The 25,269-nt window shown below is 45.0% G+C and overlaps 1 protein-coding gene and 1 non-coding gene across 8 annotated transcripts in view; both read right to left on the reverse strand.

The window, feature by feature from the left end:
* FNBP1 (formin binding protein 1) overlaps positions 1-25,269 on the reverse strand; it is a 91,850-nt gene that overhangs the window by 7,549 nt on the left and 59,032 nt on the right. For 2 of the 7 annotated variants that reach the window (XM_077768383.1, XM_077768381.1), the window contains exons 8-13: positions 20,110-20,304; positions 18,982-19,164; positions 8,441-8,550; positions 2,708-2,840; positions 1,331-1,452; positions 875-1,014 (exon numbers count right to left, since the gene is read on the reverse strand). In XM_077768383.1, the coding sequence (XP_077624509.1) occupies positions 875-1,014; positions 1,331-1,452; positions 2,708-2,840; positions 8,441-8,550; positions 18,982-19,164; positions 20,110-20,304 (883 nt within the window). Of the gene's footprint in view, positions 1-874; positions 1,015-1,330; positions 1,453-2,707; positions 2,841-8,440; positions 8,551-13,107; positions 13,123-15,733; positions 15,818-18,981; positions 19,165-20,109; positions 20,305-25,269 lie in introns of all 7 variants that reach the window. The other 5 variants (XM_077768387.1, XM_077768386.1, XM_077768382.1 and 2 more) reach the window with 5 other exon arrangements.
* LOC144235078 (U6 spliceosomal RNA) lies at positions 17,808-17,918 on the reverse strand. Its single transcript, XR_013336133.1, has one exon. It is a non-coding gene; the product is annotated as a U6 spliceosomal RNA (small nuclear RNA).

Genomic DNA, 25,269 nt, shown 5'->3' on the forward strand with positions numbered 1-25,269 from the left:
TTACAGGGGTGCTGTGGGGGTGGGGCCGAGGCGTGGCAAGGAAATCTGTAAGATCCATTCGTTCCAGGGTTTCCAAAAGCCTACCCGAACTTGGATGGCTTCTTCCACACCATCCTTATTAGCTTTTCCTACAGGACATCGCTCTGCCAACACTAGGCTAGTCTCTCTAACCCTCGATCCCTTTCTCTGATTGGTCCCATGCATGTGTAAGTAAAGATCCCCAGGCATCAACGCCCTGCTCAAACGCTTTCAATAGCTCCTTGGTTATTGCCAAATCCAGATGATTCTCTCACCCACTGCCCCCCTCACTGGCACCACCTTCTAGTCTCAGATTCTGCTATTCTTAAGCCCTCTAAGCTCCAGCCACACGAGCCCATGCTTTCCTCCCCTCCCTACCTGTAATGCACAGGGGCCTGGAGGGTTCTCTGAATTCTCTGAAGGATGTGATCTCGCATTCCCCGCTGAGTGACGTCCCTCCATCACTCTGCACCCCTCTTCTGGTGAATGCTGCAAGCTGACCTCTCCCAAATGTGTGTCAGCTCTCTAATTTCCAGGGGTGGATGCCATACCATACCACCCACGTCCCTCCTCTCTGGGGGCCTTTACAAACAGGCGCTCCAGCAGTACTGGGAGAATGGATGAAAAAAATCATCATTATGCCACACTATCTGCTGCAAGTAAGCTTCACGAGAGCTGTTTAGTTGTGTGGACTTCAGGGAAAAATCCACAGCCGCCAGCCAAAGGATGATGAGGATGGCGACTATGGGCAGAACGAATCTTCTAGAAAGATATGGAAGGCTTCAAAAGAAGGTCCCATCACAGCGGAAGAAGAGGCGGCCTGTGTGAGTGGGGGACCCCTGGGGCCCCGTGTTACCTTCAAACGTGTAGAGAGCTTTGCAAGTCCCGATGGCCGGCAGGGGCTCCTCGTCGTCAAACTCGTCGTCGAAGTCCGTGGCCAGCACCTTCACCTCACTCTCCTGACTCTGCTCCTCCGTGTAACTGCCATCTGGGCTGCTCAAGAAAGGAAAGCACACAACAACTATAGCGACTGACCCCAGTGACGACTCACGGTCTGCCACAGTGGCAGGAAAGCACTTGCATACACGCCCCACCCCGGACCGCCCTAACGAAGGCCATCTCGGGTCACTCCGCGTGCTCCATTCCTGCCCCGCGTGGAATGAGGGCCCGGAGTCGTGGGGCAAGGGCAGGTCAGGCCTCACGGGCTCTTTGGTCTCGCTCCTTACACTCCTTTCCAGACTCCAGAGTCGGGAAATGAACATGAAGCCAACTCGCTCCCAGCGGGGCAGCAGGCGCGGTACAGATACTGTACCTCTCGCGGTCCTGAGCACAGTTGTTGACCGTGGCTGGGTTCTGGGCGTCGTACATTCCACTTTGGCGGCGGGCCTGATCACTGCGCGCTGGCAGTCTGCCTTCCACCTCGGCCAGCCAGGCCTGCAAGCAAAAGTGACGAGACCCTGGTCTGAGCTCAGCTGGGGGACTGATCATGGAGTCCTAAGGCCCCAAATTTGGATTGCTCCAGGGTCACTGACACCAAGACACCAAAAGGACCACATGGGGGGGGGGTCTCCAGTGTATTTGCACTTAGCCGTACAACCACCTCTAGTTCATCTCACCTGGGGGAAGTAGAAGCAAACGTATTTAGGCAACTGTCACAATGTGGGGCAGAAGGGACACCCGACCGTGTTACCCTCTCGGGCTGTGTATAAACAGCTGTGTGATTTCAGATAAGCTGCTTCCAGTTCCTTCTGGTTCCAAAACTCTGTGACCTTGAGGTCACACTGGAGAATAGGAGGGTGCTGTCACACATAAGCGGTGACTCAGTTTGAAAGTCACACTTCCCTCCCTTTTTTTTGAGTGTCACTCTCTTTAATGGGGAAGAAACACATATATAGGAAATCCAAAGTAGATAAAATTATCTTCTGCAACATTCGAAACAACGTTAGAGGCAAAAGAATGAAAACAATCAGGAAAGGACATTTCTAAGGCTCTAAAAACTCAGAACAGCACTAACTGACAGAGGGATTCCAGGAAGAATTTTAAAACGCCCCTGTTGACCCTTTGTGGCTGGAAATCACCTATTCCAACCGCAACGATTGGTTACTCATGCAGTTTTCCACGTTCTGTAGTCTTTCAGTTTGGGGGCAAAAGAAGCCCTGCCATCCATAGTTTTTGAGTGCTCCTCTCTTGGTCCCGAAAACATTTATTCATTGTATTTCCCGCTCATTTCTAATCTGTGTTTCTTCCCGGTTTCCACATACATATAACCCTTTGATAACAGGTCCTTTGAAAGAACAGTAACATGTTGGAATTGATTTTTTTTAAAACGTCCTTTTGATGCACGGAGGTGTTGGACGACTGCATACTCCCAGTGGTGTCCATTATCAACAGGAGATGAAGCAGGATACACTAAGGGAGGCACTTACGGAAAAGCATTGTAGATACTAATACGTCTTCGACCCGTGTCGGCTTTAGGAGACATACTAGACTGAGGTGGTGCCGAGGGCAGAAGGCTCAGTGGATGACGATTTCTCCCTTTATCACAGCTTGAGACCGGCCCCCCCCCCAAGGGGCAAGACACGCTGGTGCCCTACAGCGTAGACGCCGTGACCCCGCCCCCAGCCCCTTCCTCTGTTTCTTTCTTTTTTCTTTTTTTCAACAAAGCTTTTCAACCCCAGCTTTTTCATACCTCAAATTTCTGGGCTTCTAGCCGCAGTTTTTCTATATTTTGGCTGACTTCTGTTAATTTGTGATCCAGACTGGCTGGGTCTCCCATCTGAGGATTCTTTAGGTAAACATCTTTCATTTTTGTTATAGCATCTCTGGGGGAAAAAAAAAGAATGAGTGGAACACAGTGACAGGTGAATGTCATGAGTTAAGTGTATTCTCCTGACTCCTTGGAAACCGTGTGAATGGGAAGCAGGGGGAGGCTGTGTAACGTGTGGGGGCNAAACTCTGTAAGAACTCTGCTACCCAGGTCTGTGTAATCCAGAGACAGGTATTAAAATTTCAGTTGCTTGGGGCGCCTGCGAGGCTCAGTCGGTTAAGCGTCCGAGTTTGGCTCAGGTCATGATCTAACAGATCGTGGGTTCGAGCCCCGTTTTGGGCTCTGTGCTGACAGCTCGGAGCCTGGAGCCTACTTCGGATTCTGTGTCTCCCTCTCTCTCTCTGTCACCCCCCCCCCATAAACAAACATTAAAAAAAGTTTTTTAAAAGATGTTAAAAGTTTAGCCCAAGCAATACTGCATGTGTAGTGGGCCAACTTTAATGAGCTTCAGTAAAAGACGGTCTAAACCCATTATGGGGCGCTTGGGTGGCTCAGTTGTTTAAGCCTCCGACTTCAGCTCAGGTCGTGATCTTGTGGTTTGTGAGTCTGAGCCCTGCGTTGGGCTCTGTGCTGATGGCTCACAGCCTGGAGCTACTTCAGATTCTCTGTCTCCCTCCCTCTCTGCCTCTCCCCCGCTCACGCTGTGTGTGTGTCTCTCTCTCAAATATAAATAAACATTAAAAAAATTAAATAAGCCCATTATACAACATAAGGCCAATGAAGCAAACCACATTTTGAGTCACGGGAAATGGTTTAACGGACAACACAAGAATACCAGGAAGAGAATTTCCATAAATCCTCCCCATGTCTCTCCCCCAACCCCTCCCCGCTCGCATCTGAGCCCATCCATCCCGCTGCTCCTCTGGGGGGACCCACTATTTGCTGTCCCCGAAGCCACAGATCCAGGACAGCCCTCAATCCACCTGCACTCCCCGCCCCCTCACTTTGCTCTACTTCCTTCTTGCCCACAGCGTGTGTCACTTTCCAGCATTACGTAATCATTATGCTCATTGTTCATCGTCTGTCTCTTCCTTTTAGATTAGAAGCTCTTTGAGGAAGCCCTGGGGGCTTCACCTCTTGTTGACTTGGTATCTCCCCGGTGGCAAGCCCATACCTGGCACACAGTAGGTGCTCAATAAATACCAGTGAGATGAATACATGTCCTTACAGCAAAAAAACTGTCACGTCCATTTTGGCTTTATGGCTACACCTCCAGCTACTGCTCGATTTCTCTGCAAAACTTCTCAAGAGACTCATTGCGATTCATTACCTCCGATTCTCTTCCAACTCTCTCCTGATCGGTGTCTCCAGCAGCTTAATTTTATTCGTCTTTTGAAGGAGCCAACTTTTGGATTTGTTGATCCCCTTTGCTGAGGGTGCACTTTTTTCTCTACATAATTAATTTACATTCTTTCCTTGCTTCTGTTTTCTTGGGTTCAATTTGCTGTGCTTTTTCTAACTTTTTTTAAATATATTTTTTAAGTTTATTTATTTATGATTGAGAGCGAGAGAGAGCGCAAGGTGGGGAGAGGCAGAGAGAGAGAGAGGGAGACACAGAATCCAAAGCAGGCTCCTGGCTCCAAGCTGTCAGCGCAGAGCCCGACGAGGGGCTTGAACCCACAGACTGTGAGATCATGACCTGAGCCGAAGTCGGACACAACCAACTGACCCATCCAGGTGCCCCTTTTTTTCTAACTTGTTGAGATGGATGCTTAGCTCACAAGATGTTTAGCATCTTTTTTATTTTTAATATGTTTCCTAAAGCTATAAATCCTTTTCTGAGCATCACCTTAGTGACAGCCCAGTAGCTGATTGGGTGAATGGGCATCCAGGTTCAGCTCTGCCCTATCTACTTCCCAGTAAATAGTATGACTTCCTCTTTAGTCTGAGTTATTTACAGCTATGTTTCTTAATTTCTAAATGTTTGTTCTTGGTAGCCAGCTTTATGTCAGGCTTCGGGGAGAGCACACCTTGAATGGTGTCTCCCCTTGGATGTTTGTAGAGATTCACTTCATGAAAATGGGATGTGCTCAATTTTGGGCAATGTTCTGTGGGTGCTTGAAAAGAATGCGTACCATGCAATCGCTGGGTACATGTGTATTGGGTCAATTTTAATAGTCCTATTATTTAAATATTCTTACCCTGGATCTATTAAATCTGTTCTGCCAGTTACGAAGAGAAGAGCATTAAAAGATTTCCTCCTACAATGATGTGTATGTACATACTAATGTCCAAGGGTTAAGAGCAAAAGCTTGGTTATGTTTGACATCATCCAGTCCTACAGTTTGAAACTGAGCTGTTTGTTACTCAAAGCATTTATTGTTATCAAGTCCATCCTCCTTGAGCTGAACAGTTTGAGAGTTTTTTGGCCTGAAGGTCAGTCTTCCTTTGGTTGGCACTGGTCAACCAATGGATGATAGATCTTTTTCCATTCTTTTACTTTCAACGTTTCTGTACCTTATGCATTAGAGGTGCTTCTGTAGAGAGCAGACAGGTGGGATTTGGGGTTTTGTTTTGTTTTTGGTCCAGTCTGAAAGTCTAACTGGGACATGTATGTAGCCTGTCTACCTGGAACATACCCATTTTGTTTTTATAGGCCCTTAGGTGTCAGGCATTGGTACAAGCACTTCACGTACATGGACACATTTAATCCTCACTATTCACTTCCTTTTCAAAATGAGGAAACCGAGGTAGGGTTAGGAAGTTAAGATTAAGACGAGGCTAAGAAGCTTGTCCAAAGCCTGCAACAAAATAGGGGGAACCAGGGTGGAGCCCAAAGGTTTTGAAATCTACCATCAGGGCACGCCTGGGAGGCTGGGTTGGTTGAGCAGCTGACTTCGGCTCCGGTCATGATCTCGCAGCTCATGGGTTCGAGCCTCGAGTCAGGCTCTGTGCTGACAGCTCAGAGCCTGGAGCCTGCTTCGGATTCTGTGTTTCCCTCTCTCTCTGCCCCTTCCCTGTTCGTGCTCTGTCTCTCTCTCTCTGTTTCTCTCTCAAAAATAAACAAACATTAAAAAATTAAAAAAAAAAAGAAATCTACTATCAACTTTATGCTTCTGACTGATCCTGCCTTCTTCCTCGTACCCAGATGTCAGTGGCATGAGATCAGAGGTTTTCATATGGTTTGTTCATCACTTTATCCTCAGTGCCTATGATATTTCTTTGTACACAGTAAGTGCTCACCAAACAGTCATTTAGTGAAAGCTTAAATGTGATTTGCCTCATTACCAGCAAGGGCTACTGTAAGGGTTAAAAGGTTAACCCCGGCCATGACCCAAGTGGTAGAGAAAATTGTCTAGATTGTTGTTTCCAATGTCATTTCGGATACTTGAGTCCTAACTTCTTATTCTCAGAATACAACTGCTCACGTATTAAACAGCGTGAGGTTTAATTGGCTTACACATTTATGAAACTTTTTGTATTTGGTCCCGCATGTAGTAAAAAGTATAGAGACAAAATTTTCATTTCATGAAGTGTATTTCTAATACAAAACAAAAAAAAGTTAATTATATGTGCTGCTATATTTTATATGGTGTAACAGTATTTATAAAACCCACCCATGTTTTAGGAGTGGCTCTACCAAAAGTAAAAAAATAAACAACTACTTTTTCTTTTGCATATACTTTAACTGTACTTTACCTACCAATTTTGTTTGCTTTTTACATAACCAAATTTTATTTATTTTTAAAAACAGTCTTTTTTTAATGTTTATTTTTGAGAGAGAGACACACACACACAGAACCCAAAGCAGGCTCCAGGCTCTGAGCTGTTAGCACAGAGCCCGAAGCGGGGCTCGAACTCACAAACTATGAGATCATGACCGAGCTGAAGTTGGACGCTTAACAGACTGAGCGCCCCCCTGGCGCCCCTGCATAACCAAATTTTAAACCCAGCTTCTACATAGTTAAATTTACACATGGTCACTTTTTGGCCTATGTACAGACCACAAAATCTCAAGTTATCTTTTAGAAAACCTCAAGTTCAAATCTCAAATAGATGAATGATTCACCTAATTCACTCAGTGAGAATTTTAGGTGAGGAGCAATAAAGTGGTTTTTCAATCAGGAGTATTAGCAAGTATCCCCTACGTGATAGAAAAGATCTACAGGTCATTAACGTGGGAAGAGAAGTACAAAAGGAAGAGCGATATCAAGGGTTTTCTTATTATTTTTTGTACGTGTCCCATCCTAGAAACTTACAAAACAGCTCTGAGAACTGGGAACCCCCGCAATGGAGGCAGAAGCCTGTCAAGTGCCAGCAGCCATCACACCTGTGTAAGACGGTGTGTAAGACAGACCGTGATTTGTTCCCTAGGCACCATCAGTTCGCTAGGCAAGATAAGGAGACCCGAGAACCTCTGGGAAGGCTGATGGTCATTCAGCCTCAAATAGAAAAACAAACACATTTTGAACCCAAAGCTAGGACACGGGGCAAGGCAGAGGGGGGCAGGGGTCATGCCATGTTTCTCTTCCTCATTTGTACAAAAAAACTTGGCCATGGGGCGCGTGGGTGGCTCAGTTGGTTATACATCCCAATCCATGATCTGGGCTCAGCTCATGATCTCAAGGTTTGTGAGATCAAGCCGTGCATCAGGCTCTGCGAGGACAGTGTGGTGCCTGCTTGGGATTCTCTCTCTCTCTCTGCCCCTACCCCCTAAAAAATAAACTAAAAAAAAAAAACCTCAGCTACACACTCAGAAGAAGGTGGGGGCATGGGTGAAACAGGTGAAGGGGATTATGAGCACGCAAATCATGATGAACACTGAGTAACGTATGAACTGCTTAATCACTATATTGTGTACCCGAAACAAATATAACGCCGCTCATGAACTCTACTGGAATGAAAATTAAAAACCTAAAAAAATAAAAATCTAAGGGGCGCCTGACTGGCTCAGTCGGCAGAGAGTGCAACTTTTCTGAGTTCAAGCTCCACGTAGGGTGTAGAGATTACTTAAAAAGAAGTAAAAAAATTTTATAACGTAAAGATACAGAAATAAAAAAAAGATAATCATACGTATTTTGTTTCCCAAACTCAGAATAAAACCCATTTATTAAAAGAATTCTCTGGGGCGCCCGGGTGGCTCAGTTAGTTAAGCGTCCGACTTCGGCTCAGGTCATGATCTCATGGTTCGTGGGTTCGAGCCCCACATCAGGCTCTGTGTTGACAGCTCAGAGCCTAGAGCCTGTTTCAGATTCTGTGTCTCCTTCCCTCTTTGACCCTCCCCTGCTCACGCTGTCTCTCTCTCAAAAATAAATAAAACATTAAAAAAAAATTATCCTGATGGGTAATGAAGCCCTCTAGTAGATTCTCCGTGACAAGACACACGGCTGAAATAATCACTGACATTGAACCCATTTTAGGATTTCCTATCTTTCCAAACTGAGCCTGAATTTTTTCCTTCCTTCCTTCCTTCCTTCCTTCCTTCCTTCCTCACTCCCTCCCTTCCTTTCAAGATTTTATTTTCAAGTCATCTCTACACCCAGTGTGGGGCTCAGACTCACCACCCGAAGACCAAGAGTTCACAAGTCCTCCCGCTGCCCCTGCCAGGCGCCCGTGAACCTGAATTTCTTAACTAGTCGTATTGCTGCACTCTACCTTTGATCCATCTCCTTCTGAATTTCTTTATTTAATTCATCGACCTTCTGCTGCAGCTTTTTCCTTCTCTGCTCAGGCGGGAGGTTGCTGAAATCCTCTGGCGTCGCGCCCTGCAGATGTAAACATGCATGAACCAGGGGTGCCGCCGGAAAACAGACACCGAATGACGCCTGCGGGAAAGACTCCCTCAGACGCCGGGGGCTGCAGATGTCTGCATGTGTTTTTATGACATCAGTGAAGCTCTTTCCCATGACACCCAGCTGAGATGCAGAAACAGTGCATGCAAACCGGGAAGAAAGATCCCACAGACCGGTTCCCTGGACCGCCTTCCACCAGGCCAAGAGTGAGACAGCGGGGGTGGGGGGTGGGGTGGAGAAACACCTCTGACCCCCGCGAGAATCCATGAGAAACGCAGTTTGAGACATAGTCTTCACTTGATCGCCTGTGTCGGTGGCGTCAGTGAAGTCCAAAGGAAGTTTGAGGTTGCTGCTCCCTTCATAAACGAAGGGACAAGCATCCCCGTCAACTGTTTCATGTCAAAGGCACTGTTTCCTCTCTTTCCTCCCATTTCTTCACACAGGCGGAGGCCCAAAGTTTCCATCCCCACCAAGTGGCAGATGGGACATCTGGTTCCTCAGAGACCGTGGGTGAAAAGGACATTAAAACATACATCCTCCCTGCCCACCCCCGCCCCGCCCAGGACTCTTCCCTCTGAAATCTGGTCGCTCCTTTTGACATTTATAGGGTGACCGTGGAAGCTCCACAGAGATCTCGCGCCCCGACCCCCACACCGACTTCCCAGCGTCCAAATCCAGCCCAGCTGTTCCCGATCCAGCAGAAGGAGCATATTTGGTATCTTGATCCCCCTTCAGGAACAATTCCTATCTCCCCTCCGTGCATGCGATGAGCAGGAAACACCAACAGCGAGCCTCTGCACTTCTACAGACACCCAGGCGTTAGAAGCAGCCGCGAGGCTGTGGGTCCCTGAGGGCCTTGACTTCAGCGAGGCTACGTCCATAAAGAAAGAGAAATGTATTCCACAACCAGGGAGAAGCTAAGGAATTGAAAAAGAGGGTTATTTTTCCCCCCTTCCCCTTACTTTAGAGCCAATTAAACAAAGGCCAGACTGGCTCGGGCTCGGGGGTGGAAAAGAGGGGCCCCAGATAACGGAATTCCAAAATCAAGCTGAATTTGGCAAGCAGCTCACATGGTGCTTTGTGACCAAGGCTCCCCGGCTGCCAGTGACAGAGCGCCAGGCTGCGGGGCTGCAAGTGTGGGGTCCGGCAGGGTTTGCCCGGAAGGCCACGCACAGACCTTTCGGCTGATGCTCTTAGACTTGTGTGCATGTGCACATATAAAAGAGAGAAGATTTGCGTGAACCTAGAACTGAAGTGGCTCTTCCCTAATGGCAAACCACGCAAGTCCAGAAAGAAATCAGACTTTGTGTTTTGTTTTCCACGTGCTACTCTTGTGTTGTTAACATGTGAAACCTTTAACTGTGTGCTTTTTCACTTGGCTGAGCTCAGTCGCCGGGCCTACGAGCACAAGGCTTTGTCCTACTGCTGAGATGACTTAACACAGAGCAGTATGTTTTCCAGAATGGAGGGGCTTTTTGTTCTGGTTTTTCAGTGCCGCAACAAATCCCAGCTGCCAGGAAACCTGGGGTGGGGTGGTGGGGGGGGGGGTCGGGGGGGGGGAAGAGTTTTTTTATCTACAAACAACAGAGAAGTTCTCACGTCTGCACCGGTCAACACAGTAGCCGCACACGCCTGCTGGACAACCAGTGCGACCGCGGAACTGGATTTTAGGTTTTTATTTCATTTTCATGAACTGAAATCTAAATGGCCACATACGATGCGTGGCTACCATGCGGGCTGGCGCGTCTAGATTGTGAACAGGTGTAAGATTTGCGTTGGTATATAAACAGCTGCAAAGGAACCTTCAGTAAAACAGAGAGTACTTAGGACTTACGGACAGATACCCTCAACAACAACAAAAATTAACTTTAATCATTTATAAAAACTAAAAACAATGAATGAATGTTTATAAAAACTAAATGATGAATGAATGAATTTGGTCCCCATTGAGAGATAGTCTGTGTTTCTGTACTGTTATTTAGAAACTAATCTCGGGGCACCTGGGTGGCTCAGTCAGTTCAGCGTCTGACTTTGGCTCGGGCTGTGATCTCAAGGTTCAGGAGTTCGAGCCCCGCATTGGGCTCTGTGCTGTCAGCTCAAAGCCTGCTTCAGAACCTCTGTTCCCCTCCTCTCTCTGCCTCTCACCTACGTGCACTCAATCTCTCTCAAAAAAATAAATAAAAAACTTTAAAAAATAGAAACTAATCTCATGCGTTATGCCTCAAACAAACTTCATGTTGCCCTTGGAGATTCAGGTAACTTCTACATCGAAAGGAACGTAAGGTGTCTGGAAGTCTCTTCATAAGGCCACTGTGTCCAACTAGCTTTTTAATTCCATGAAGGAATTTATATTTCTAGCTTCGAGTCAGAACAGACTTTCTGAAGTCTTCGGAGTGGCCTGGTTTACAGAGAGCCTGGCCACGTCGGGTGGCACTGGTGTTTTGGGAGGGGATCAAAGCACGTGTGGCCATTTTAAGTGGCTGTGGCTCTCATAGGAACTTGTCCTACCCACTTCTGGAATCAAGTACTTGCTCCAGGGCAATTCCCCACACACAGCACAAGTACACGAGCTGCTTCTTGGAATTTTAACATGTGTTTCCACCCCAGGCATCTCTGGGCAACACTCCACTTCTCTATTAGCATCTACGTAATGATATAAAGCAACAATTCAATACCGGGTGGGTAAAATGATTTCTATCTCAGACAGAAAGACCGCCTAATATTATTCATGATATCGTCCTTTGTTACCAGTACCTTGGCAGCAGAAGAAATACAGAAAGGGCAGGGAAGGAAGCCCAGGATCTGAGAGACTCCTACTTAATTGATCCAATGTCTCCCCAGTGGCTGCTGCCGTTGAATGCAGTGCATTGAAACATTACAATGTTTTCCTACTCATAGAGGCTTTAATTAGGGTCTCATCTCGAATTTTATTTCAGTCTAAGAAATGCTCAATTTAATAAAATATTCATTTCCTTCCTTCCTTCCTTCCTTCCTTCCTTCCTTCCTTCCTTCCTTCCTTCCTTCCTCTTCTGGTTTTGGTATAAGGGTAATGCTGGCCCCGTAGAATGAGTTAGGAAGTATTCCCTCTGCTTCAATCTTCTGAAAGAAATTAGAGAGAACTGGTAGAATTTCTTCCTGAAATGTTTGGTAGAATTCACCAGTGAATCNCTCATAGAGGCTTTAATTAGGGTCTCATCTCGAATTTTATTTCAGTCTAAGAAATGCTCAATTTAATAAAATATTCATTTCCTTCCTTCCTTCCTTCCTTCCTTCCTTCCTTCCTTCCTTCCTTCCTCTTCTGGTTTTGGTATAAGGGTAATGCTGGCCCCGTAGAATGAGTTAGGAAGTATTCCCTCTGCTTCAATCTTCTGAAAGAAATTAGAGAGAACTGGTAGAATTTCTTCCTGAAATGTTTGGTAGAATTCACCAGTGAATCCATTTGGGCCATGTGCTTAATTCTTGATAAATGAATGCTAGGATTAAATAAATGTGTGTGTGTGTATAAGTAAGCACCCCACCCAATGTGGCGCTTGACCTCGACCCTGAGATCAAGAGTCACATGCTCTATGGACCGAGCCAGCCCAGGTGCCCCTAAAATACTCATTTTCTTTAGGGTCAGCTTGGTTGCTAAATACTGAGTCCGGTGGAAAAAGTCCTGTGTGTACGCACATATTCGTATACACACGTTCAGATGTGTACATGAGGATAACCACAAATTCTTCTCTTGCGTTATCAACAGAACTGCATAAAGTGCTGACCTTATTTCTGGTTGAATTGTTGCACTTTATCATCGTCTGTGATTTTAGGGAATTCTCAGCTGTGCCGTTGAACCTACTATAGAAGTTACACATATCTACAGTACAGTTAAGGGTTATAGAGTTAAGAGTTTCTTTTAATAAATTTAATGATTAGTCGGACTGTTTACTAGGGCTATGCAATTAGGTGGAAACAACACAGAACACTAAGTAAATTATTTTAGAAAGGCTTAGGAGGCTCTTTTCAGTGTCCATAAAGTCACCTTGTGATTTCTTAAATCAGCTATGCACAAGGCACCTGTGTATTTACAGAGGAACTTAAAGATTCCGTGGCTCGCTATTCTCGCAGGTGGCCTTGGACCTCAGTGTGAGAGCGGCACCAGCTCTGCGTGTGTCCTTTAGGCTCTCCGTGTTTTTCATCTGCTCCTGGGGTTCCCAGGGAGGATCATCTTCCAGCTGTGAACTTTACTTTGACTCCAAATGGTCCAATGAATAACACCCCCAATATGGAGTATTTCCATTTATGCTTGCGTTTAAATAAAGTTTATTAAAATTTGCTATCCTCTTAAGGCCCCAGTAAGAAAGGAAACCAAATCATGAGTTAAAGTGTTAATTTTCTTAGCACCCTGAAGAGATTAAGATCGCCCCTATTAGATTCTGAACCTTCGTACTGCAAAGGTCTGATGAAGAAACACCAGCAAAAGCAGACGCAAGGGAAACACACGCCAAAAAAACCTGATTAGATTCAGGACATGCATAGGATAATTGTGCTTACCAGCTTGAGAGAAAGCTTCATGTAAACATTGAAGAGGTAACAGGGGAAAAAAAAGAGAGAGAGACAACAGATCAGAAGAAGAGGAACGCGATCGGTTCCACCGTATTAACATAGCACATCAATTCCCCTGTCGCTTGTGCAAATGGCTTGCAGCGGATCTGTGCAAACGTTCACAAGAGGGGCTGGCCCCTGCCCAAACCTTCTTTATCTGCCACGTTGCCAGAGAAAGAATAAAGATAGAAAAGGAGAGTTTCTGTTCACCGTTCTGTTTAGGTCACGTCAGCTTGGATCTCAGCTAAAATAAGTTTGCTGTTGGTAACATGTGCTGAGAATAAAAGAAAAAAATAATTGTGGAGGCTTTTGTTCGCCAAATTTCACACGGAACGTTTCTGCTCACAGCGGGGTCCGCCGGACAGCAGTTACTTCCGTAACATGCAAGTAATCTATTTATGCTAAGGAACTGGCATTTCTTATTGCTAGTCATTGGCAAATCCTAATAACTGGCGTTTCTTGAAGGCACGAAGAAGGCAAGCTCTCAAGTGGGTGAACGGGCAGCCAGGGACTGGAAGCCGTTCCAGAAAACCGCCCACAGGAGCCAGAAAGCCTCCCTGCACTGGGCAGGGCGATGCTCTCTCCCACCTGAGCCCCGCTCACCACCTCCTGCACGGTGGAAGGTGTACTCGGAGGCTCTCTATCCACTCTGAGCCCTACCCATGGGGGTTACGTAGCACTTGGTGAATTAGGTGTAGCAGCTGCTCTGAAGGTTACCTTTAGGACACAAAGAACCAGCTGCCTCAACTATCAAGGGCTACTCCTTACAATGGGTTTTCTGGGAATCAGACACAGCAGGTGCAATTCTGCTGGGCCCGCAGATTAGCAAAAGAACAGTGATTATCGGACACAAAACAGATTAAAAGGCATCTCCAAATTAGAAAAAGAAACGTTCAGCTCTTCGTAAATGGGGAAGACATGCTCTATGGCTATGAAGCAATGCTTTGAGTGTGTGGTGCCCTTTTGCTTAGCTGTCGTCAATCCTGAAAGTTCCGGCAGCTTGTAGTAGGATCAAAAATCTGTAGGGGACAAAGCACCGAAGAAAGAGGCCTTTGATTTTTAAGTTGAGAGTGTGGAGGGTGTTACAAATTCCTTAACCAGATTTGAAAAATCTTATTCTTAAGATTAACTCAAACTGGACACTTCTTTTTAAATAGGCATTAAGCTTTTAAAGGCAGTGCCCCTTTGGGGGGGAGGGGATGAAAAAAGGCTTTGAAGGAAAGACGCAGTCAGACAAAACTTTTGGGAGAATGCGGGACACACAGGCATACTCATGACTGTTCTCGTGCGCCCCTCCTGTGAGCTTTAGCACAGATCAGTTCGTCACAATTCGGGTTCTTTACACACAACACCGGGTGCACAGCAGAAAACTTTGCGAATATCCCCCCTACAAAGCACACGACCACCTACAAATGTCTCCTCACACATTATCATCTGGAATGCCATTAATTCAAAGAACCGACACTTGAACTTTGTACACTCCCTGTTCTCTACTCGGCTACCTTGGTTACTTACATATGCACAGAAGTTACATATTCTTCCTTAAGCCCCCCAAAAGAAGAATTCTAACATCAAACCTAACAGCACGGGATTATTACCACTTCATGATAAAAACGAGTCATTAGGATTGAAAATAAATCCAGGCACCCAGAGGAAAATACCGAATTTTCGAGACAAATTCAATTTTCCGAGGTGGACAGTGATGGGCAATCTACACGAAGCACCAGCACGGTGCCTGGTATTCTTGTAACGATTGTTATAGACTGGTTTTTGGTCGTGGGTTGTAAGCCAGCCTTAATGGGCTTTTTTTTTAATCATTTAAAATTAGAAACCAAACCATTTAAGAGAATCCTTTTCAAAGATGGCATGAAGTGCGCTGCGAGACACCTGAGGAACTAAGAAGCTGTCAGTTTCAGGCAACAGGTATGGAGCCTCAAAAGCCACACGTGTCAATAACACATGAGGGAACACAGAGCTAGCGGGTCCATGTGTTATTCCGCAGCCACAGGTACTAACCTCAAGTACGAAGAAAGGGGACGGTGAACATAAACATGAGTCAATGTGGAAAGTCATGTTACTAACTCTATGACCTTGCTCGTGATCGCTCTTGTTCTCCAAGCTTTTTGGCACAACCCCCTGATGGATCCACCTATTTCAAACGGGATCGTGAGTCCTCTCGTGATGCAACTGCTGTCCATTAAGAGTGTCCTTCTCTGACCACGCTCTGTGGCCACGTTTATGGGCCAGGCCCTGCCGTAAAGGCACACCCAGGGACATTGTCTCAGACAGCAGTCACAATCAGCGAGGAGGGGGGAAAAGCCAAGCTCAGCTCATTGGCATTTTTAGGCAGTTTGGTTGTTATTGGGAAGTTGGGTTCCTTTTCCCACCAAGCCTCCCTGATTGAAGGAGCTTGGGGTTGTATTGATATTGATAATGAGGCTTTTTTTTTTTTTTTTTCCCTGTGTCCAGGTCCACCAGTGGAGAATTTTATTGCTGGGTCCCCAGTCTTGGTGCTGTCATAGGGGTTAGTGCCTGTGCCGTGACTGTGCGACCTGGCCGTCACAGGGAAACTTACAACATAGTCCCTAGCTTCAAAAGCATACGTGGGCTTCCCTATCGTCCTCTTCATGAGTTCTTTGTGAAAACAGAAAGACTGAGTCTGCCAACAATCAGCAAGAGAACAAGATAAAATAAATAAAAATTAAAGTAACCAGAAAACTGTTCACATCTGACAAACAATCGGCAAGGATTTTCCAGACCTTTTCATCAACTTTGATGGGACCTCCCACGCAATGAACTCTAAAATGCGGGGGAAGATATGCCCATATTTTAGATTTAGAAGGCCCTTGCCCAGACCAGGGAAAGAAATCTTAATTTAAGACTATAAAATTACGCCATAAACGGCAAACTGAGACCGTACTATCTAGTTTCATTTTTCTTACGTAAAGATGAAAAAAAGGTTAATCGTGCTCACGGGCCATGCTTTAGAAATGTTCAGTGAAACAACATTTTCTTACAGACGCCAATGGCTTACAAACCACCATTTTCACCTGTTTAATTATTTTGACCCGAAATCAGCTACACTAAGAAACGCCTGAATAGATAGGATTTATACATTATGATCATAGAAACAAAGGGTTGAAATCTGGATCTAAGAGCTGCAAAACACGGTAAATTAAAAGCATGTCAGAATCACAGACGTATTATTCTATGTCTATCTATCTTTGGCACAATCGTCTTAAAGTTAAAAAGTTAGAATAAATGAAAGGGAAGCAAGGACCGTATCGTTTTCGTCATGAATCCTGTAAGCTTCCCTGTTGAGGTGGCTTTAAAATCAAATTTATTTCCCCAAACTTCACATTCCTGTTTTTTTTTTTTTTTTTAATTTTTGAACTTCCTAATCTTACTTCTATCATGAATCTCCTTTTCCTTTTTTGCTCTTTCTTTTTTGTCCACTGCTACTTCCTGAAGGAAGGGTCATTACATGTGACCCTTGCTAAGAGCAGACTGACCAAAAATGAGGGAGGCAGAAATATGTTTCTATTGACTTCCTAATACTTCCAGTCTGTACACATGTGCATTAACTCTCAGGAAAACACACTCACTATTTAGGAAAAAAATTTTTTAACCGAGTTTTTGCTGAGCACAGATGGAAAGGGTAAGAAATAAAATTCATTTTGCTGGTTACAATTTGTTTTTAAAAAGGGATACTTCTTTAAATCATCATCATGGCCGGTTGCTCATGTCAGTATTTTAAGTGTTACATTTTTCTAGCCATCTTCCCCGTACACTTATTGATTACTGACATTCTTCGGTCTTTTCCTAAACATTTAGAGAACATCATGAAACAGACTTGGAAACCATTTGCAACCAACAGACTGTGTGGTGGGGAAAGAATGAAACAGACACAGAAACAAATGGAAAACAATCACGATTCTTCGACATGTTCCGTTAGGAAATTCCGAAAGACCATTCAGAGGTGTTTATTATAAATAATAAATGGGCGCTCTGTAAAGGTCTTGGAAGTGGCCGAGATGGGTTAACTGACTTACAGTTAAAACTTTACAGTCCAGCAAAAACACCCTGGCCAGATGTTGGAAATTCTTCCAGGAGTAAGCGGGATGGATGGGGAGTTCTGAAAAGCCAGCCTCATTGAGCCAGGAACTGGGGCCTCATTATAGAGCTCAATGTGATCCGTCATCTGCTTCTGACGCTATACTCTGCCTCTTAACAGTGGCTCTTTTGAAATCTTGAGGAAGTTAAATTTCTAATTCTTCACCTGACACGCTGGTTAACCTTAAGAAAAAGATAATTCCGCCGACAATATAGATTCTTTGCATGAAACGTTGAGATTCCCTTATGAAAGAAACTCTGCATATAAAGAAATAGGGGACTGTCCCTTGTTCCGTTTATTTATTTTGAAAACATGGAATGCTTAGGGGCACCTGGGTGGCTCAGTCGGTTAAGCATCCGACCTCGGCTCCAGTCACGATCTCACGGTCCATGAGTTCAAGCCCCGTGCTTGAGCTCTGCGCTGACAGCTTGGAGCCTAGAATCTGCTTTGGATTCTGCGTCTCCCTCTCTCTCTCTCTCTGCCCCTCCCCTGCTGTGCTCTCTCTTTCTTTCTCTCAAAAATAAATAAACATTTTTAAAAAATGGAATGTTTCATGACCTGGGGTGTCACTTTTGTGTAGGGACCATGCTAATCTCTGTATCGTTCCAATTTTAGCAGGTGTGCTGTTCCTTGTTTTAAAAGGCAACAACTTAGCTATTATATACTTACATTTCTTTTTGCCCAAAGAAGGGGAAGAGTAAAAATCATGTTGGCACAAGAATACATCCCACTAGCACTGGATTGTAATTCCCAAAGTCAGGATAAAAGACCTTCCTGGATTTGTCAGTGTGCATGTCTTCCTGCTCTTCATTACCTGCTTCATTATTCGTTATGAAGAGTATTGGGGGGATGGCTTAGAGTACACTGATCAATTAGATTTATTTGGGAGGCTACAGCTGACTCTATTCCAATCTTTTCCCGTAAACCAACTGGTATCTACATTTGGTTACTGGATCAATTCCACAAAACAGCGTGAGTTAAGCCAGGCAACGGTGATCAGAGTGGCAAATGGGAACGTAAACGACACCCACTTACGAGTCAGCCATGTTGTGACAGATTTCTCCCTGAATGTGGATGTCGCAAAACCTCAGCTTATGACGAGCAGGCTCTCTGGCTTCCATCCTGGCTCGCCGTCTTCCTACATTCCTCTTTTTATGCCTCAGCTTTCTTACCAATAAAATAAGGAAACCTCAGTACCTAGATTTGTAGGGCAGCTGAAGGAAAAGTAAATGTAAAAGCTCATGACATTTCCCGCTCCTGGAGGCTGAGGCCAGAGAGAAGGATGGCAGTGACACTCAGGTTGTTTCGGTCATAAACAGCAAGTCTTTTCTGAGCATACAGTGACTTCCAATTCCTCATCTCGTCTGCCACTGGCTTTAGAAACCAAATCCAAGTTTCCTTTTTTGGTAAAATATTAATGACTTCGATGTTTTAAAAGGGAAGTGGAGAAAAGCCCTTTGGAAACGTGCTGAAGGCAAGCAGAACCCTGGGCTGGCTGGCTTTCTCTTCTTCTTTCCATCCATTCTGCTTCCTCCTTTCTTCTCCCCTCTTTCTATTGTTCTTCTTTCTAGCTCTGAGGAATCACAGGTCCTCACAGTTTCATGTTATGGGAAAACACAATGGACTCATTCACCAACCAAGTAAGTTAGACAGAACGAAACATGCAACTAAAGCGCACGCGAGAGACAGGATTCCGGAGCAGAACTTACCCCACGCTTTAGGCTCCTGAAGCAGTGCATTTTGGGTTTGGAGGTCATGAACTCGTTGAAGCGATGGGAGAGGGGTTCCTTTTGCTGCTTGGGAGACTGGGGGCCGTTGGGAACAGCAGAGGGTGAGGAAGAGGCAGGGGGAGGAGGGGGAGGCTGATGGGGGGATGTTAAAAGGGACATAAGCTACATGTAAGAGATGGAGCAGTGACAGAGTAAAATCAGAAACAAGAAGATAAGACACAAAACAAAAATAAGCATCAAATAATATTTGAAATCCAAAGCAAGTAAAACACAAACGATTAAACATTTCGGCCATGGTCCAAAAGAAAACATGTAGAGTATGACGAAAATGGAAGGTTTAGTAAGTTAAAGCAACGGAAGAAGAGCAAGAGATCTCTGACCAGAAGCTCACTGCAGACTTGCCACATGCAAACTAGGGCTTCTGATTAGTTACGCTAAACCAGCTAAAGCCAGAAGGGGGATGGCTTCTAACCCGCCTCCGCTACCAGAGCTTGATGGGAGGAAATGAAGGACCTGAAATGCTAAGCTTGTCAAAACAGCAAGAGAGCCCTTTCCAAATTAAATAGCTAAGTTATCCTGGGGTGAAAGCGGGGGTGCTTAAAGCTGCCATGCGCCCACACGTCACACTATCAAAAGAAAACGCAAAATGATCGTGGATACACACAGGTTAACATGAGTTCGACACCAAGTTATTAACCCATGGAAACGATTCCAATGAGATCTGCTGAGAAACGGTTATCACAATTCTGCATGGTAGCCCCTCTCCCAGACGAGGCGACAGGGCGTCTGGGAGACTGAGCAGTGAAAGGCATGATGGGAAATGGCCGAGAGGTCAGTAGAGGTCAGTGTTAGTGTGGGTGACACGGTGCAAGTGGCAATGCATCTGAAATCAGACAAATGGCCATGGCAAAGTTTCCACCACCAAAGAGAGATCATGGTTTAAAATAAAACAGCACACTAGCTTTTTGTGTTTTTTTTTTTTGTTTTTTTTTTTTGCATTCTGCATTCTGTTGAAATTCTTTGCTTGTTTGTTTTTAAAGACTAACAGAGAAAGTCAAACATCTCCACACTTAAAACTCCTTTTACCCTGGGTCCAACCATCAGTACCTTATTTTTTTTGATGAATGGCCATAACTTTCCTTTGGATTTGCCACCGAACTTGAGCTCTGCTTTGCCTTCTCTGGAGTTCGAGAGGCTGTTATCTGACACAGTGCGCTTCATGGGCTGAGTGTAATCCTCAAATTCAATGTCCCCAGGAGGCTCAAACCCGGACTTATACGCCTCTATTACCAGCTGCGAATCCTGAAATGACACCCACCAAACATGAATGCATTTAAATACATGCAAACACTTTTTACATAATGAATTACAATCCTACAGATACTAGTGTAAAGAATTTTATGTATAGAACTATCTATAGAATTATACCTAGATTAATAACAGATCTCGCAGTAACACACTGCGATCTTTCTAGTAACACACATATATTTTTCGAACGTTTCTTTTGAGAGGAAAAGCACGTGCGAGCAGGGAAGGGGCAGAGAGAGAGGGTGAGAATCCCAAGCAGGCTCTGTGTGGTCCGTGCAGAGCGTGATGTGGGGATCAATCTCACGACTCTGAAGATCATGACCTGAGCAGAAATCAAGAGTCAGGCGCTTGACCGACTGAGCCACCCAGGTGCCCCTCTAGTAATATTTTTTAAATAATTTTTATAGTTTTTATTTATTTTTGAAACAGAGAGAGACAGAGCATGAGCGAGGGAAGGGCAGAGAGAGAGAGAAGGAGACAAAGATTCTGAAACAGGCTCTAGGCTCTGAGCTAGCTGTCAGCACAGAGCCTGATGTGGGGCTTGAATCCACAAACTGCGAGATCATCACCTGAGCTGAAGTCAGATGCTTAACTGACTGAGTCACCCAGGCACCCCCATATTTTTATAATTAGAAAGAATAAGTGCTATTTGTAAAGGTATATGTCTAATTGAGATGGGAAGATACGTTTAATAACCATTTGCCCACATATGGAGAAATAAAGAAATAAAGGAAATTAAGGAAGAATGACTTAGCTAAAAGCAGGGAAAAAAATGAACCACAGTTATGCAATTCCCTTGAAAAATACAGTAATATAAAACTCCGGTTCTCACCAGAAATTCCCAAGGTGATTCAGCATCCCCAAAGTCAAAGCAAGAGGAGACGATCGTTCTAATTTCTCTGGTTCACTGTGGCTCAGGGATTTCAATTTATTGCATGATTTTTCCTTATGTACACATTTGTTCGTAGTCCCAAATGCAGGCTCCCTTCTGCTTTCCCTCTATTCTATCTACTCAGAACCTAGATGGTGCCTGGTGAGAACCATGTGCAATAAATGTTTGCTGAATAAACCAATGAACTCTATGGTGTGAGCTCTGCTGGGAATTCTAGGTGCAACATCTGCTCAGGGTCAGGTGGTCCAGACACATGTGTGAGGCAATCACAACCGTAATGTCATAGACAGATAGATGAATACATAAAATATTACAGGGGGTGCCCAGTGGCTCTGTCGGGTAAGTGTCCGACTTCCACTCAAGTCATGATCTCAGTTTATGAGTTTGAGCCCTGTGTCGGGCTCTGTGCTGACAACTCAGAGCCTGGAGCCTGCTTCGGATTCTGTATCTCCCTCTCTCTCTGTCCCTTCCCTGCTCACACTGTCTTGCTCTCTCTCAAAAATAAACAAACATTTAAAAAAAAAAAACCATAGAGAAGAAAATCTAGAAAGATCTCAATTCTTTTTTTTTTTTTTAAGTTTATTTATTTATTTTGAGAGAGAGAGAATATGGGACAGGGGCAGAGAGAGAATCCCAAGCAGGCTCTGTCCAATGCAGGACTGACTCAAACCCTCGAACTGTAAGATCATGACCTGAGCCAAAGTCAGACACTTAACTGACTGAGCAACCCAGGCGCCCCTGGAAAGATCTCAATTTCATTATTATTATTTTTTAAAATATTTTTAATGCTTATTTTATTTTTGAGAGAGAGAGACAGACAGACAGACAGACAGAGCACAAGCAGGGGAGGGGCAGAGAGAGAGGGAGATACCAGAATCCGAAGCAGGCTCCAGGCTCTGAGCCATCAGCATAGAGCCCGACATGGAGCTTGAACTCACAAACCAGGAGATCATGACCTGAGCAGAAGTCAGACGCTTAACCGACTGAGCCACCTGCCACCCAGGTGCCTCAAGATCTCAAATCTTTTTGTTTTTTTAATGTTTTCATTTATTTCTGAGAGAGAGAGAAAGAGAGACAGCATGAAGAGGGGAGGGTCAGAGAGAGAGGGAGATACAGAATCTGAAACAGGCTCCAGGCTCTGAGCTAGCTGTCAGCACAGAGCCCAACATGGGGCTCGAACCCATGAACCATGAGATCATGACCTGAGCCAAAGTCGGACGCTAAACCAACTGAGCCACCCAGGTGCCCCATCAAGATCTCAATTCTTAATACAAGCCCCCATTTTAGTATGTCATAAATATTTTAGCTACTACCGACTTTGTAGATGGCCCACAGATGGTCGATTATCTTCTAATAGCCAATCACCTTTCCTTCTTAGGAATAGGAACCCTGATTTTAAGCTGGGCACATCGCCACCAACCTAAAGGCTTCATTCCCCAGCCTTCTGTGCTGCAGAAGGTGACAACCTAAGTTTTTTTTTTTTAATTTTTTAAATGTTTGTTTATTTTTGAGAGAGAGAAAGAGAGAGAGAATGAGTGGGGGAGGGGTAGAGAGAGGGAAACACAGAATCCGAAGCAGGCTTCAGCCTCTTGAGCTGTCAGCACAGAGCCCGACACAGGGCTTGACCTCATGGACCATGAGATCATAAAGAGAGAGAGAATCTTAAGCAGGCTCCATGCACAGCAGAGCCTGATGCGGGGCTTGATCCGACGACCCTGGGATCATGACGTGAGCTGAAATCAAGAGTCAGACGGTCAACTAACTGAGCCACCCAGGTGCTCCGTGCTCATCCTGGTTCAACACTCTAAATAAGGCTGTCATTTATTTTGTTACTGTCCATCTCTGTCTTCAGAATTGTGCCTGGCACTTGTGAGTGAGCAAGCAAATCCAGATGTGTGCCAGGAACGGTGCTGGTTTTAGAAATTAAAAAGAACAAGGTGAAAAAAAAAATAAAAAAGAACAAGAACCCATTCGCTATGCGGCCCCGGGCAGGACTGCAGCAACTCTGCATTCAAGGTCCTCCTCGGTCATGGTGAGCACACCAGACGTGGAAGGAAGTTGGTGTTCGGCGAACGTTCAGGGAACAAGTTTATAAAAACACCGTCAACGTTTCTCATAGGGAACATTTTGAAGGAGGATATGACAGTGACTCAACACGAATAGGTGGAGAGAAAGAGTGTGAGATAAAAGGAAAAGTGCAGTGGGAACAGCAAAGGTCCAAGCAGCAAGACCACAAGTAACTGCTAAAGAGCCGAATCTGCTGAAGAAGATAAACTTGAAACAAATTGCGAGGACAGCGCTGGGCCATTTGGCAGGAGGAAGGGAATGTGCAGGGAAAGACTATCTATGTGGATTAAGAACTATCTCACCCTTGAATTCTCAAAAAAAAAAAAAAAAAAAAAAAAAAAAAAAAAAAAANAAAAAAGAAAAGAAAAATGAAACATTTATTCAAGGAACACAGAAGGAGGTTGAGGGAGTAAGCCACGGAGATATCCAGGGGAAGAACATTCCAGGCAGAGGGAATGGCAAGGTAAGAGCATATTTGGAGCTTTCGAGGAATACAGCATTGGGGAGAATAGAGAATAGGTGACAGCGGATGGATAAATGGGGAGGGAGGGTGCTCTAGACAGTTCAGGACTTTGAGGCCCCAGTGGCTTTGATTTGTCCTGTGACACAGAAGCCCACTGAGGGCTCTGAGCAGAGGACACACGTGACCTGGCTTATTGTTAAAAAACAAACAAACAAAAAAACCCCCTCTGGTCTCTGTGTTAAGAATGAACGGGGGTGGGGAGGACACAGGTGGGGAGACTGGTTAGACCTCTCCTGCAGCCATCCAGGCTCCTCCTGCACAATCCAAGGTCATGGAGAGCTTGGATCAGGAGAGTAACGACAGAGGTGGTGAGAGGGTGTGAGTTCTGAAGGGAAAGCCAACTGGATTGACTGATAAATTGAAGCAGGTGTCAGAATACAGGGGGAGAGGGAGCACATCAAAGGTGACTCCAAGATGCAAGCCACCAGAAGGATGGAAATGCCATAATGGGGACAGTGTAGACTGGGAAGCGTGGGTTTGGCGAGACAGGTCTGGAGCTCCGTTCTGGATATGCTAAGCTTGAGGAACATCCAAGCAGAGAAGGCACTAGGCAGCTGAAGGAATGGAAGGGAGAGGTCCAGGCTGGGAATGTAACATGTGTGATTCACACTTGAGATTGGACTTAATGCTTCCAGAGTCTACGGATCCCTCCAAGGAGTCAATGGCGAGGGTACAGAGACCCAAGATCAAAGCCCAAGGGTACTCCCACGATCAATGGTAAGAAGAAAGAAAACAAGAACTGGCAAAGGAGACTGAGGCAGTGAGGAAGATAAAACCCATCACAGCACGGTTTCCTAGGAATGGAGTAAAGGAAGAGCAGGTAGGGTGGTGGTCGACTGGGGGGCCGGTGCCACTAATACTTCAGGTACTTGAATAAGAACATGAATGAAGACCTAGAAAAGACCCTTGGATTTAGCAACATAAAGGTCATAGGTGAGAAAGAATTCTCAGTGATATAATGAAAAACAAGGATCCCATAGTGGGAGAAATATCCTATAAATCCAGGGGGAGAGTCATAATTTCCCAGATAAAACTGATAAAAGGAAACCATCATTCAGACTTGATCTGATAAAGCTGTGATATTTCAAGGAAAAAGAAATTTCCAAGCTTCTAATATAAGAAATTAAAACCAGGCTTGTTTCAGATTTTAATCAATGCCAGAAGTAATGAAGCTAAGGGAAAAAGTCAAGGTTCAATAGAACGGACCCTCCTGTTTTTTCTTTCTTTTTTTTTTTAATGTTTATTATTTTTGAGAGAGAGAGAGAAGGGACAGGCGGGGGGGGGGCAGAGAAAGAGGGAGACACAGAATCCGAAGCAGGCTTCAGGCTCCTAGCTGTCAGCACAGAGCCCAACTCCGGGCTGGAAATCACGAACTGTGAGATCATGACCAGAGCCAAAGTCAGAAGCGTAACTGATGAGCCACTCAGGCGGCCCATTACTACTTACCTTTAAAAGGTCCCGCCCCACCGTAATTAAT

This window comes from Crocuta crocuta, unplaced genomic scaffold (genome assembly GCF_008692635.1).
Source record: "Crocuta crocuta isolate KB4526 unplaced genomic scaffold, BGI_CrCroc_1.0 scaffold35, whole genome shotgun sequence".
In the NCBI taxonomy this organism is placed as follows: Eukaryota; Metazoa; Chordata; class Mammalia; order Carnivora; family Hyaenidae; genus Crocuta; species Crocuta crocuta.